Source organism: Sorex fumeus, unplaced genomic scaffold, assembly GCF_029834395.1.
Source record: "Sorex fumeus unplaced genomic scaffold, SorFum_2.1 ptg000063l, whole genome shotgun sequence".
In the NCBI taxonomy this organism is placed as follows: domain Eukaryota; kingdom Metazoa; phylum Chordata; class Mammalia; order Eulipotyphla; family Soricidae; genus Sorex; species Sorex fumeus.
Genome location: NW_026606120.1, coordinates 75,520,297 through 75,533,411, shown reverse-complemented (window position 1 = coordinate 75,533,411; position 13,115 = coordinate 75,520,297). Strand labels below are relative to the sequence as shown.

Sequence of the window (13,115 nt, the reverse complement as noted above, 5' to 3'; positions counted from 1 at the left end):
TGCCCAACAGTGCTGGCACTTCAGGGGTGGTCCAGTCCAGACATGCGCTCTTTCAGCTTGTGAACGGGAAGCGCTCTTCTGCCAAATCAGCTGTTTGAAAAGAGACCAAAATAAAGAGAAAACAACGGGTGTTCTGTGGGGGTGTGTACGGAGGGGGAGGGGGCTGTTCCCCTCGGCCCTGGAGGTGAAGGGCTGCTGAGGCTTCACTAGGCCTCCAGAGAACATGATTTGAGCACCCCCCCCCCCAGATACAGGCAGAAGCTCTTTGGGGCACAGTTTATATGAGTGTGGGGAGGGGGGAGGTAGGGGGGACCCGGGCTCTGTTCACGCAGTGGTTGCAGCACTTGGGGTCAGCCAGCCTGTCCACAGGGTCCTTCCTGGTGCCCTTGGCTTCACTCTCGCCTCTAGTGGTGGCTGGCGGCTCGCCTCATGGGAAGTTGAGGAGGTACCCGACACTTTTGCCACACTGGATGCCACAGTTTCTTGGGTAGCCAAGAACACTCCAGCTTCTCTCTTCCCTTTGAAGAAAGCTGCAGGTGAACCCCATGGCTCTGGGGTTTCTTTACCCAGCCTCCAGCCTCCACCCTGCCCCCAGAAATGTGTCCCGTGGGGTTGGAGCAATAAATAATACAGCCAGTAGGGTAACTGCCTTGCATGCAGCTGACCTGAGTTCGGTTCGGGCATCCCATATGATCCCCTGAGCACTGCCAGAAGATTCCTGAGTGCCCAGTCAGGGGTCACTCCTGAGCACCACCAGGTGTGGGCACATATCCCCAAAAAAGAAGCAGAAATGCACTCCCACCTGTCAGTTGTGTGTGCAGACAGGTGGGGAAGGGTCATTAGTCATGGGACTGCCCTGTAATCCTGCTTTCTCGGTGCTGTGTAGACCTGCTCAGGGGTGAAGGTGGAAGGGCAGGCAGTCAGTACCTGGGAGCTGGAACAGCCTTGGGGTCCTCTGCAGCCATTTCTCAGTAGCTCAGTAACCCTCAGGTATGTCCTGCAAGTGAGGTGGTGAGGGATGCCGCCCTGAGATTGGACCTGTCACCCCTTCAGACTAGGGGTCTTGGTGTGGGTGCATTGGGGCCAGGAGCCTCCATCGTGGCCTGGGAAATAGCAAGTCTAGAATACTGAGCAGGAAGTTGGCACTTGGGGGGGGGGGCAGTGTTGAATGGGAAACTACCCTCGACACCTGGGTTGTGCTTGATCCTTCATCAGGACAACACTGAGGCCCCCAAAACTCCCTTCCTCACACTCTGGCTTCCTCCCTCGTGCAGCTGCAAGGGTGAGGGAGTGTGGGGAAGGGGCGCCAAGTGCACCTTTAATCTCAGCCCTCATTTCAGTGGGGGTGGGGTCTTGTGTGTCTCCTGCAGGAATAGCGGAATATGGGGTCCTCTCTCCCGGCACACTGTTCGCTTTCTAGTGGCAAGGCCACTGACCCCCTACCCCTACCCCACTCCCTGTTGGCCCCAGGACAGGGAGCAGCTGAGACTTAGGGAGCCAGGGTCCCCAGTAAACAGCCCTAGACACCACCCATTTTGCTTCTTCCCCCCAATCTGTTTCCTTCAGTCTCCAGTTCTGAGCCACCCGTACACAGACACACACATACCATACACGGACACAGACATTGAAAGACCATGCCTAGATCTCTCTAGTTTCATTTTTTTATTCAACACGAGGAAAAGGGAACTTGTGGCACCAGTTTAAGCTCTGAGTGTGGTGCTGGCCCATCTCTACGGCCCCCTTGGGTCCCGATGAGCCCCCTCCACATCATCTCTGCACTGAAACCAAGACTCCATAGTCTGAGTCCTCCTTTCCACCCCAGACCACAAGAGACAGTAATCTTGAAGGCTGAAAGAGGTCACAAAATCAGGCTCCTGGGACCCAGAGATCACCTGTGTGGTGGGGAATGTAGGACAGGCAAAGGGGGACAGGACAGGTGAGGTAGGGTAGCCTTCCTGGATCCCCCCACACCTTCCCTAAGAGCCAGCCAGAGCTGAGGGAGGAAGGCAATGGGGTGGTGAGGGGCAGACGGGGAGGGTACCGCTAGCCTGCTGTGGTTCTAGGGGAGCTGCCCTCACAGGTAGTGCTGGCCACGGGGTTGGGGGTGGGTAGGGGAAGCACCAACAAAAAGGAAGTTTGGGGAAATCCAGGGCTGGCCCTATTCAGTGTCTGGTAAATCTAGGGTTGGCAGGACCCCACTCCACCCACTTAGCCCCCACATTCCTTGGTAATGCTAGAACTTTCCAGAAAGGGGTTCAGGGTTGGAAGGGGAAACCCACCAGATGCCACCACCTAGGCTGCTGTTTCCCCAAGAGGGATCACGGGAGAGCAGCAGGCCCACCGACTCAGGGGGTCCCCCACAGAGGGAGGCACCCCGTAGAGGGATGGGCGGGTGTTGAAAGGTCAGTCCCACAGCCAGCAGCCCGCAGCAGTGGGCCATGGCCTTGGGAGCAGCACCCCAGCCTTCAGAGCTCCTCATGGACCCGCTCCTGGTCCTCGTCGGACTTCAGCTTCAGCTCCTCGGCCGTGATCTTGCCATCCTGGTTGCGGTCCTGGTTCTGGAACATGTCGCTGATGGTTTTCTCGGGGTCCCGCCCAGGCATCAGGCGTCCTTTGCCCTCACTGACTTGAGCCTTGATGAAGGTGGAGAACTGGGGGCAAGAGAGACCAGAGAAGGGGCTGGAGTGATAGTACAGCAGGGAAGTTGTTTGCCTTACCTGGGGCTGACCTTGGTTCTGAGCACTACCAGTAGTCATTCCTGAGTGCAAACCAGGAGTAAACCGAGCATTGCCTAGTATGGCCGTAAAACAACAACAACGAAAAAGACCAGAGAATGTTGGGAGGGGCTTGTCTGAGCAGCTCTGGGCCACCTTAGGAAGGACCTTGAAGGACATGCTTCCTTCCCCAGGACCCCCACCACCACCACCACTCTCAGGGGGCCAGAGCTATGGGGGAGGCGGCCTGTCAGGGAGTCAGGTAGGGAGAATGGGTCAGAAGGCGAGGACAAGCAGGCCAAGGATGACAGGCTGCGCTTAGCAGGGGATTACCAGGGGTGGCTGCTCTGAGAGGCAGAGGCAGGCAGGAACTTGCATGCAGATGGGTTGTGGTTCCATCTGAAGCACCCCCACCCCCACCCCTGCAGACGGCCTCGGGAAACACAGCAATGGCTATCAGGACAGAGCTCCCGGCCCACCTCTTCCAGGGGGACCTCGCCATCCTTGTTGAGGTCCAGGCCTTCGAACAGGTTGCCAGGAGGGTCTTCGTGCCATACAAAGAGGTAGCCAGGTGGGAGCCCATCCTCCCGGGATACCAGCTCGACCTCAAACAGCAGCACAGCGCTGCCGGGGACACCCCGCGCTGGGGGCAGGGAGGAAAGAATCCCAATTAGGCTACGCAGACTTCCTGAGGTGCTCCCCAGCTCCCCTGCCTCAGTTTCCCCTCAGGGGCTGCAAAGCAGGAGCATGGAATATTTACAGAATCATCTAGGAGGCATCTCAGACTCCCCCCCGCTAGCCAGCGAGTTCCTAGGTGGGCAAGGCCACTCACCTCCGCTCTCCCCATGGGCCAGATGTGGGGGGACTATGAGTTGCCGCCTCTCTCCCACACACATGCCCTGCAGGCCGGTGTCCAGACCTTCGATCACCTTGTTAGCCCCCAGAGTCGCCTCCTGGGGGGACTCGTAGTCGTGGCTGGGAGAAGAGCAGGAGCCAGGGTCAGCACCCACCCGTCTGCCCTGGACTCCCAAGGCCCAGCAGAGCCCTCTGGGGGGCCTGCACAGGGGGCCTAAAGAATCTCATCTTGCACTGCCCTTCCAGTGTGGCCTGTTTCCCCAAGATAGAAACAGCAGCACACTCCCACAGTGCGCTCCACTCCTCTCCCAAAAGGGAAACATCTGAAAGAAGCCAGAATCAGGGTGCCCCCTGATGAGTCTGCCCTATACCATCTCGTCCTATCCCCTCCCACTTCAATGTCAACTCCGCCCCTGCCCCGCCCCACTCCAGAAAAGGCTCCGCCCATCAAGGACCCCTCCCAAAGGCCCTGCCCATTCCCAGTGCAGGCTCCGCCCTCGGCCCCCGCCCCTATCTGGCCCAGGCCCCGCCCCACCCCAGCTCAGGCTCCGCCCTCGGCCCCGCCCCAGCCCGGACCCACGAGGAGAAGAGCCGAGTGCCGTCCAGGAGAGAACAGTTGTAATGGTAGCGGACAAAGTCCCCAGGCCCTGCCGTCTCGTTGCAGCTTTCAGGAGCTCGGGACAGAGTCTTGACCTCCACAGGATCCACAGGGTTGTGAAAGTCAATAATGTGGACGTCAAAGATCAGCACAGCTGAGCCGGGGATCTTGTCTCCTAGACCAGGAGGAAGGTGAGGGTTGGCTGGGAGTAGCCCAGAAGAGGATGCCCCTAAATCAGAGACCCCAACCACCATCACCTGGTCTCCCAGTGCACTGCCGTCAACTCTAATAGCATCCTCATGAACTCTAATAGCAACCTCATGGATGGGGTTGGGGGACTGAGGACCACCAGTGGAAGAGAACTTCACAGCAGTCTCTTATGCCCCTGGTTTTTTAACTCTGCATAGCAACAGGGGTCCATGCATTTTACAATTGAGGACACTGTGGCCCCCAGAAAAGCTGGTCTCACACTGTGTTTATTTCCTAAGTCTCTGCTCTTTGTCCCATCACCACCCTCCTGCCCCAAACCCAGGAGGGATGTTCTCTCCTCAGAGAAAAGTAGGGGTCCAGTGCCTTCCCGGGTGGAGGGGGCTCAGTGAGCAGAGGCAGTGGCTGTGGGGACAGGGGACAGCCTACCTGTTCCGTTCTCCCCGTAGGCGAGGTGTGGGGGGATGGTGATTCTCCGGCGCTCCCCCATGCATGCACCCTGCAGCCCCTGGTCCATGCCAGGGATGATGTAGCCCTGTCCCACGTAGGTGTTGTAGGTGTGGTTGCGGGAGTAGCTGAAGTTCAAGCAATGAAGTTAAAAGGAGGGAGGGGACCCCTGGGGCCAGAGCTATGTACAGGGGGTAGGGCACCTGCCTTACATACAGTCAACTTGGGTTCAATCCTGCCACCCCATGTGGTTCCCCAGGCTCTACCAGGAGTCATCCCTGAGCACAGAGCCAGGAGTAAGTCCTGAGCACCACTAGGTATGACCCAAAAACAAAACAAATAAAAATAAAATAAAAGGGGATCCTTGGGTCAGAGAGACAGTACAGGGGGTAGGACGCTTGCCTTGCATAAATCCAACCCTTTTGCAAACCTCACCACCACATGTGGCACCTCCCATCACCACCAGGGGTCACTCCTGAGCAGAGTCAGGAGTAGCCTGAGCATCATTGGATGTGACCCACTCCCCTCGACTCCGATGAAAGAAGTAAATGGGGCTCCCCTCATCAGCTGCTACTTGAGGTGACCCCCACACCTCCTTCCTTCCTGTCTGCCTCTCTCCTTTGCCCTCTCCAGCCCCTCCACCTGGAGTCAAAGACAGTGCCATCCATGAGTGAGCCATTGTAGTGATAGCGCATGAAGTCCCCGGCCATGGCCCTCCGGGCACAGCCGGGCGGCAGCTCTAGTGTCTCCAGTTGGACTGTGTCCTTCGGGTTGTGCACATCGATCAGCAGGACGTGGAAGACCAAAGAGGCCTGTGGAGGGATCACGGTCCCTGGAGAAGAGATAAGCTTGGGTCAGCCACGTGGAGAGCAAGCCTGGGCAGGCTGGTACGGAAGGGGGCTCACCCTGCTCTCCAGAGCACCCCCTCCCAGAAACTGCCCTCCCAACCCCCCACCCACCCCTTCTGCACCCCTATATGAATCAGAGAAGCAAGCATGCCTTCCTGAGACGCTCTTCCCTTCTCCACTCTGGATGGTGCCCTTGTCCAGTCCACAGCCTAAACAACTGGGGGTGGCAGCCCCCAAGTCCCCCCCCCTGCCCTCACCATAGCCTTTCTCGCCATAGGCCAGGAATGGAGGGATGATGATCTTCCTCCACTCTCCCGGGCACATGCCCAGCAGCCCCTGATCCATGCCCTTGATGAGCCAGCCGGAGCCAATGTAGGTGTCATAGGTGCCCCCTCTGCTGTAGCTGTCGGGAATGAGGCACAGGGGGTACTGAGAGAAGGGAAGATGCCTGAGGGGCCCTGGACGCCCCGTCCCTATGCCACAGTCCACAGCACTGCCGGGCTCCCAGTGCCCTCACCTTGAGTCGAAGGCGGTGCCGTCCAGCAGTGTGCCGTTGTAGTGGTAGCGGACAAAGTCTGTGTCCTGGACCATGCGAATGCACTGGGGAGGGCGCTGCAGCGTGCTCACCTGCACACTGTCCGCCTTGTTCCATATGTCCAGCAGGACCACGTCAAAGTAGAGGGTGGCATCGGGGGGAATGAGCCCCGCTGTGGGGACGAGGCAGTGGGGGTGGTGGTGGGGTGTGTGGGAGAGCCCTGCTGTGCCTCAGCCTCCCACACTTCCAGCTCGCCTTCTTCCTCATCACCTCCCCAGCCTGGGCCCTGGCACGCCCCCTCTCCTCCTCCAGTGCTGGACATAGATGGTGGAGACCCAGGCTGGGCCACCATGTCATGAGGATTGGGTGTGCAGTCACCTTAGGAAGCTCACTTTCCCGCACCCCGGCATCCCCCTCTCCTCTCTCACCCACGCCGATGCTGCCATAGCCCAGGTGAGGGGGCACGATGAGGCGCCTGCGCTCGTTGACACACATGCCCATGAGGCCACGGTCCATGCCGGTGATGAGGCGCCCCACCCCCACTACGAGGGCCACCAAGGTGCTGCGGTCATAGCTGCAGAGGGAGGCACAGAGGAGGCACAGGTGAGGTTGCAGACATGCCTGGGGCATATGCACACACACACACACATACACAGACACACACACCCTCCCTGGATGAGGGGCACCCCTCCCCCACCGTGCCCTCCTCCAGGCTTCCTCCCAGATGCCCATCACCCAAATTAATGGGATGGACCATTAGAAATGGATATGTTTATACATATATATATTTACATATATATATATGAAAGTTCACAAGGCTCAACCTTCAACAACACGTTAGTGATAATATTATAGAAAGTCTTAATGGCCCCTGCCAAAACAGAACAATCTTCACACTCTTGCCTGTACAGACACTTTTTTGGTACCATTTTCAGCGGTTTTTCATAAGAAATAATACAAAATATATTATTTCAGTTCTGCTTTGGGACAGGGATTGGGGTTCGGGATGGAAACATCCCAAACATGGTGGTGGGATTGGTGTTCGAATATTAAGTGTAATCAAATATTGTGAACTACCTTATAAAATTTAAAAATTAAAACAAAATGGGCATGTTCCGGGGGTGGAGAGCAAGGGCACTGATTTGCCAGTGCCTGATGGGGTGTTGCAGGGCTGGATAGACTGGTGAGTACAGCATGGAGGGGAAGAATGTTTAAGGAGCACAAACAGCATGGCAGATAGTGGTTCCCCGCAGCACAAAATTTCATTAACAGGTCCACTCTTGTGATGACCGCGGTCCCTACATATGGTCTAGGCATTTGTGAGGCTCTCCCCCCTTCTGGGTCTGTAGGATAGTGTGCCGGTCACATAGGAGGAAGTCCCCTAGCCACGCAGTTCTCAGAGCACAGTCTGGATAGCTGGACCCAGTTGGAGGAATGCAATAGGAAGTGGGAATTATTGTGTGTTCGTACCACACAAACCGTGCTGGGGGAGGTGGCTGCCCTTAGAAGTGCTTGGGGAACCATGAGGCGGTGCTGGGGCTCAAACCTTTGGGTCTTGCTTGCAGAGCATGTTTTCAGCTCTCTGAGTGGACGGGTCTCTTTTTATTTTATTTAAAAATAAAAGATTTATTTTTTGGTTCCTTGGACTCCACTTGGTGGCGCTCAGTTCACTCTTGCCTTTGTGCCTAGGGATCACCGTGACAGAGTTCAGGGGACCATATGGACGTCTGGTGATCAAATCCAGGTCGGCCACATGCGAGGCAAGTGCCTTACCCACTCTACAATCTCTCTGGGCCCCATTTTTCTTTTCAAAGAATATGGGGGACTGAAACAATAACACAGTGGGTAGGGCATTTGCCTTGTACGCAGCTGACCTGGGTTTGATCCCTGGCATCCCACACAGTCCTCTGAGCATCGAGCATTGGCAGGAGTAATTACTGAGTGAAGGGGCTGAAGCGACAGCACAGCGGGTAGGGCGTTTGCCTTGCACACGGCCGACCCAGGTTAGATTCCCAACATCCCATATGGTCCCCTGAGCACCACCAGGAGTGATTCCTGAGTGCACAGCCAGGAGTAACCCCTGTGCATCGCCAGGTGTGACCCAAAAAGGCAAAATCAATAAATAAATCCTGTGTGTTAATTACAAAGTTTAAAAAAAATTTTCTGAGTGCAGAGTCAGGAGTAAGCCCTGAGCATCACTGGGTGTGACTCAAAAAGCGGAAAAAAAAAAAAAAAAAAAAGGAAAAGAACCCACAAAGTATGTATTCCAGGACCAGAAGAGAGTAGGCAGGTAGGATGCTTGCTTGCCTTGCATGTGGCCGACCCAGGTTTGATCCCTAGTATCCTGAATGGTCCCTGAGCATGCTAGGAGTGATTCCTAAGCACAGATCCAGAAATAACCCCTGAGCACCACCAAATGTGCTCCCCCAAAAAATAAAGAAAAAACAAAAACCATGTGCCCCATCCCTTTGCATTTTCTCCAGGCCCGACACTTAGCATTACTGGTGTATTACTCCCCCTCTCCCCCTGACCTACATCCACAAACTGATTTTTCATTTCTTCTTAATAAAAACACAAACAAATAAGAAAAAGAACTGATAACCTTTCAGTATCTGTTGCAAACCATAATGCCCAAAAGGAGGGAGGGAGGGAGAGAAAGAGAGAGAAGAGAGAGAAAAAGAGAGAGAGAGAGCCTGCCATTAAGGGGGGAATGGACGGGAGGGAAACTGGGGACATTGGTGTTGGGAAATGTACACTGGTGAAAGGACAGGTTCTGGACATTGTATGACTGAAACCCAATCATGAACAACTTTGTAACTGTGTATCTCACTGTGATTCAATTTAAAAGTAAATAAATTTTTTTTTTGCTTTTTGGGTTACACCTGGCAATGCACAGGGGTTACTCCTGGCTCTGCACTCAGGAGTTACTCCTGGCGGCGCTCAGGGAACGATATGGGATGCTGGGAATCGAACCGGGTCGGCCGTGTGCAAGGCAAACGCCCTACCTGCTGTGCTATCTCTCCAGCCCCTAAAAGTAAATAATTTTTTAAAAAATATTTTTAAAATTTTAAAATATTTGAAATAAAAATTTTAATTTTAATTTAAACAAAAATTAATTTAAATAAAATTTCATTTTTTTTTCATTTCATCATCCTGTTAATCGTCGATTGCCTCGAGCAGGCCCCAGTAACGTCTCCATTGGAGACTTTGTTGTTACTGTGTCTGGCATATCGAATACTCTCGGTAGCTTGCCGGGCTCTCCGAGAGGGGCGGAGGAATCGAACTCGGGTCGGCCATGTTGGCTGCGTGCAAGGCAAACGCCCTACCCGCTGTGCTATCGCTCCAGCCCTATTTAAATTTTAAACTATTTAAAATAAAAATTTAAATTTTAAACTATTTTTTAAATTTTAAAATTTAAAAATTTAAATTAATTTATAAATTAAATAAATTTAAATTAAATTTAAATTTTAAAAAATAAGTTTTTAATTTTGGGGGGCACAGTGTGACACCACAGTGGACAGGGCACTTGCCTTGCATGGCTAGCTGACCCAGCTTCAGTTCCTGAGCACCACTGGGTGTGGTCCCGACCCAATAAGATTGCATAGTTTTTCTTCCCTTATTTAAGCTTTTAGAAGCTAAGGAGGATAAGAGGTATTTATTTTGATTGAAGGGAGCTGAGGGCTGGGAAGTTTTCCAAGTTCAGCAGGAACTGGGTCCACCAAAGGCATTAGCCCGTTTTCAGCCCAACCACCAAGTGGCAGTCACCAAGTTGGGCTCAGGACTGTTCTGTTGCTTCTACCTCTGCTGTGTGATGTAGTAGCAATGGGAGGGCTCAGACAGGACACAGTCCCACCAGGCCAGCTCCTTGATGCCACCACTCTAACCCATCATGCTTGATTTAGACAGCTGCCTTCTAGGGCAGAGCCTGTCTTCCATCCCCCGTTTCTAGGGGACTGAAACTTACAGGCAAAGTCCCTTTTTTTATTTTTGGCTTTTTGGGTCATGCCGGGCAATACTCAGGGGTTACTCAGATATTATTCCTGGAACTAGAACCTGGTCAGCTGCATACAAGGCAACCGCCCGCCCCACTGTATTAATTGCACCCAGAGACAAAGTCTCTTGATCACTCTGATAACCTGACTCTGCACCCTGTGCCTCAGAGTTTGAAGTTCATGTTTTGAGTGGCTTTTTCTTTATGGATCCTGGCGTACATCCAGCAGGCCTGGGCAGAGGTGGCCACTCCCTGCTAGAGGTTCAGGGGTGGCTTGGGTGTCTGTGTAGTAGACGGAGCTGGGCCCAAACCCAGGCTCAAAGCATGCACCCCAGCCCTTTGGGCATCAGCCCTGAAGCTCATGTTTTCACCCTCTGTGAGCGCTCCCCTCCCCAAAGCCATGGCTGCTCATTTCCTGTGATCTGAGCATGTATTTGGAGAAGAGTCTGAGCGGCACTCATCAGTGGGGTTGGGTTTGTGTGAGTGGCTGAACCCAAAGTATAACTAAAGCTGAACACGCAGCAAGGCCCTGCCCTCACCAGCAACAGCGGTGTCCAGAGTGTCCACCAGGCCTGCGTGAGGCCCAAAATCAGTCTCCCCCTTGGCTTAGCAGAGCCATCCCAGGGAGTGGGGGACACGCAGAGAGGAGGGGTGAGTGTCCCGTCAGCCAGGGAGCATGTCCACTGTGTGTCATAGCCACAGACAGGGACCCTGCGCCAAGCTGTATCCTACATCCTTCAAACCATCCAGCTACTTGGGGCTTTAGGGGCCACACTTGGTTGGTACTTGAGAACTATTTCTGGAGCTCGCTCCTCCTGGCAATATTCTGGGGGGGTCGTGCAGGGCAGGGAGCACACCTGGGCCTCCAGTTTTTTTTCTTTTGGTTGTTGGTTTTTGTTTGTTTGGGGAGGCCCACACCTGGCAATGCTCAGGGGTTATTCCTGGCTCTGCACTCAGGAATCACTCCTGGTGGTGCTCAGGGGACCATAGGAAATGCTAGGGATCGAACCCAAGCCAGCAACTTATCTGTTGTACAATCTCTCCAGCCCCTTTGTCTGTTTTGTTTTGTTTGGGGGCCAAACCCACCAGTGCTCAGGGGCTACTCATGGCTCTGCACTCAGGGATCACTCCTGGGGGTGCTCTGGGAACCAGACTGGATGCTGAGATCGAACCCAGGTCAGCTGTGTGCAAGGCAAATGCTCTACCCACTGCACTATAGCTGTTGCCCCATGGGCCTCCATTTCTCTGGCCCCTCATCCTCCTGGGTTAATCAGATTCCTGCCTTGCATCTCCCTATGACCTGCAGTACCCACTGCCCCCACGCCCCTCCACCTGGGAGTTAGTTCTCTCTGCTCTCCAGCTGCAGAGGCACTGAATCTTGAGGGTGGAGAAGGAGGGCAGCTAGGAAGGCAGGTGGTCTCTGGCTAACAGTCTCTGGATCATCTACATGCTTCTAGAATACCATGATAAAATGTACTTTGCCACCACCACCCCCCTAACCCCCTTTAAAGCCATGTAAGGAAGCAATGAGCCCTGCACTTGGATTATCCCACTCTTGGGGAGTGTGGGAGCTTGTGTGAAAGTAGTTGGGGTCCTTGACAGAGGAAAGTTAGAAATTGAGGGCAGAGAATGTCACTGGAGAGGCAGGTGGCCCAGAACCCCCCCCCCCAAAAAAAAACACATAGAGGATGAAGGTGATGTTTATAGTCAAGAGTGAATGGGGAAAGACACCCAATTTAAGAGGGACAAGGACTTCAGGATCTCTGAGGGCCGGGAGAAGGACTCGGGCAGGGAAGGGGAGCTGCGGATCTCCGGGACCCTTCCCCCCCAAATCCATTACCTCGAGTCAAACTTCTTGCCGTCCTCAAAAGTGCCATTGTAGTGGTAGCGCACAAAATCCCCCATCTGCACCTCCCGCGGACAGGCCCTGGGGATGTGGTACCTTTCGATGACCACATCTTCCAGGGGGCCCCCGGCCGGGCTGGCGCGGCCCAGCCCCCTCCCCACGGCCTGCACCAGAAGCAGCAGGAGCTGCAGGAGGGGGCGCCGGAGAAGTGGGGCGCCGCGGGGCGCCGCGGGGAACATGGTGCTTGCTGCTGGGCGCCGGCGGTGAGCGAGGAGGGAGCCGCCGCCAGCGACTCCTTCCCCCCTTCTCCTCCCAGGCTCCCCCCCTTCCTGTCCTTCCCCACCCCCGCCCTGGCGGGTCCACGTGGAATGGGGGCTGGGGCGGCTGAGCTGGCAGGGGCGGGGGTAGGGGCGTGGGATGGAATGAGGGTGGGGGGCAGGCTGAGCGCGTTAGAGACCGAGGGGTGCTCGGTAGAGAACTCTGGATTTCCCCCCGACCCCCCGCTATCCCGGACCGAGCAAACTGGGGGCCCCGCTGGGGCGGGGAGTTGGGGAAAGATGAGCAGCCGGGCTGACTCCTGAAAGCAAGAAAGTCCAAGAAAAGCCAGAAGAAAAAGTTCGGCGTCTTTCCGGAGCCCCCCGGGTCCTAAAGCCGGGCCGAAACGTCCCTCGCTGTTCTTGCTGGCACCCCCAAACCTAGGCTTCCCCAGGTGCCCGGCGAGGCTCCCGAGCCCCTCCTCGTTCTCCCTGACTCGGCCCGGCCAGGAGCCCGAGCGGCTTGTTTGGCCAAAGCTGGACACTGGCCTCCGGGCAGAGCCGTCGGGATGGAGATGGAGTGGGTGGGGTGACAGTGACAGTTGGAGAGGGGGCAGCCAGGAGTGCACGGGCTGGGGGCACTTGGGGTGACCGCTCCTGGGCAGGGAGGGGGCCGTGCGCGGAAAGGGATGCCGAGGTGTCCGAGCGTCAGGGGCGTGGACTGGGCAGCGGGAGGGGGAACGGGGCGGGGCGACCTCTCAGGACTCCTCGGTCCTGCTTGAAGCACCCCTTCCATCAAGGTGAGGACCCCCAAAAGCAG

General features: G+C 55.4%; 1 protein-coding gene across 1 annotated transcript; it reads right to left on the bottom strand.

Annotated features, from left to right (window-relative positions):
- Positions 1-2,445: 2,445 nt before the first annotated feature.
- On the bottom strand, positions 2,446-12,358 carry FKBP10 (FKBP prolyl isomerase 10). The gene is made up of 10 exons (XM_056128206.1): positions 12,036-12,358; positions 6,633-6,778; positions 6,187-6,376; positions 5,927-6,072; positions 5,464-5,653; positions 4,804-4,949; positions 4,150-4,342; positions 3,547-3,689; positions 3,194-3,357; positions 2,446-2,651 (listed from the first exon to the last, which is right to left on the bottom strand). The coding sequence occupies exons 1-10, from the start codon at positions 12,278-12,280 to the stop codon at positions 2,466-2,468; spliced, it is 1,749 nt and encodes a 582-aa protein (XP_055984181.1). The 5' UTR covers positions 12,281-12,358; the 3' UTR covers positions 2,446-2,465.
- Positions 12,359-13,115: the final 757 nt, after the last annotated feature.

Excerpts from the sequence above, each read along its gene's own strand:
- FKBP10 (XM_056128206.1), bottom strand. The coding sequence starts at position 12,280 with ATGTTCCCCGCGGCGCCCCGCGGCGCCCCACTTCTCCGGCGCCCCCTC. Across the intron at positions 6,073-6,186 it reads GGCACCGCCTTCGACTCAAG|CTACAGCAGAGGGGGCACCT; the intron begins GTGAGGGCACTG and ends CATTCCCGACAG. Across the intron at positions 5,654-5,926 it reads CTATGGCGAGAAAGGCTATG|GGACCGTGATCCCTCCACAG; the intron begins GTGAGGGCAGGG and ends TCTCTTCTCCAG.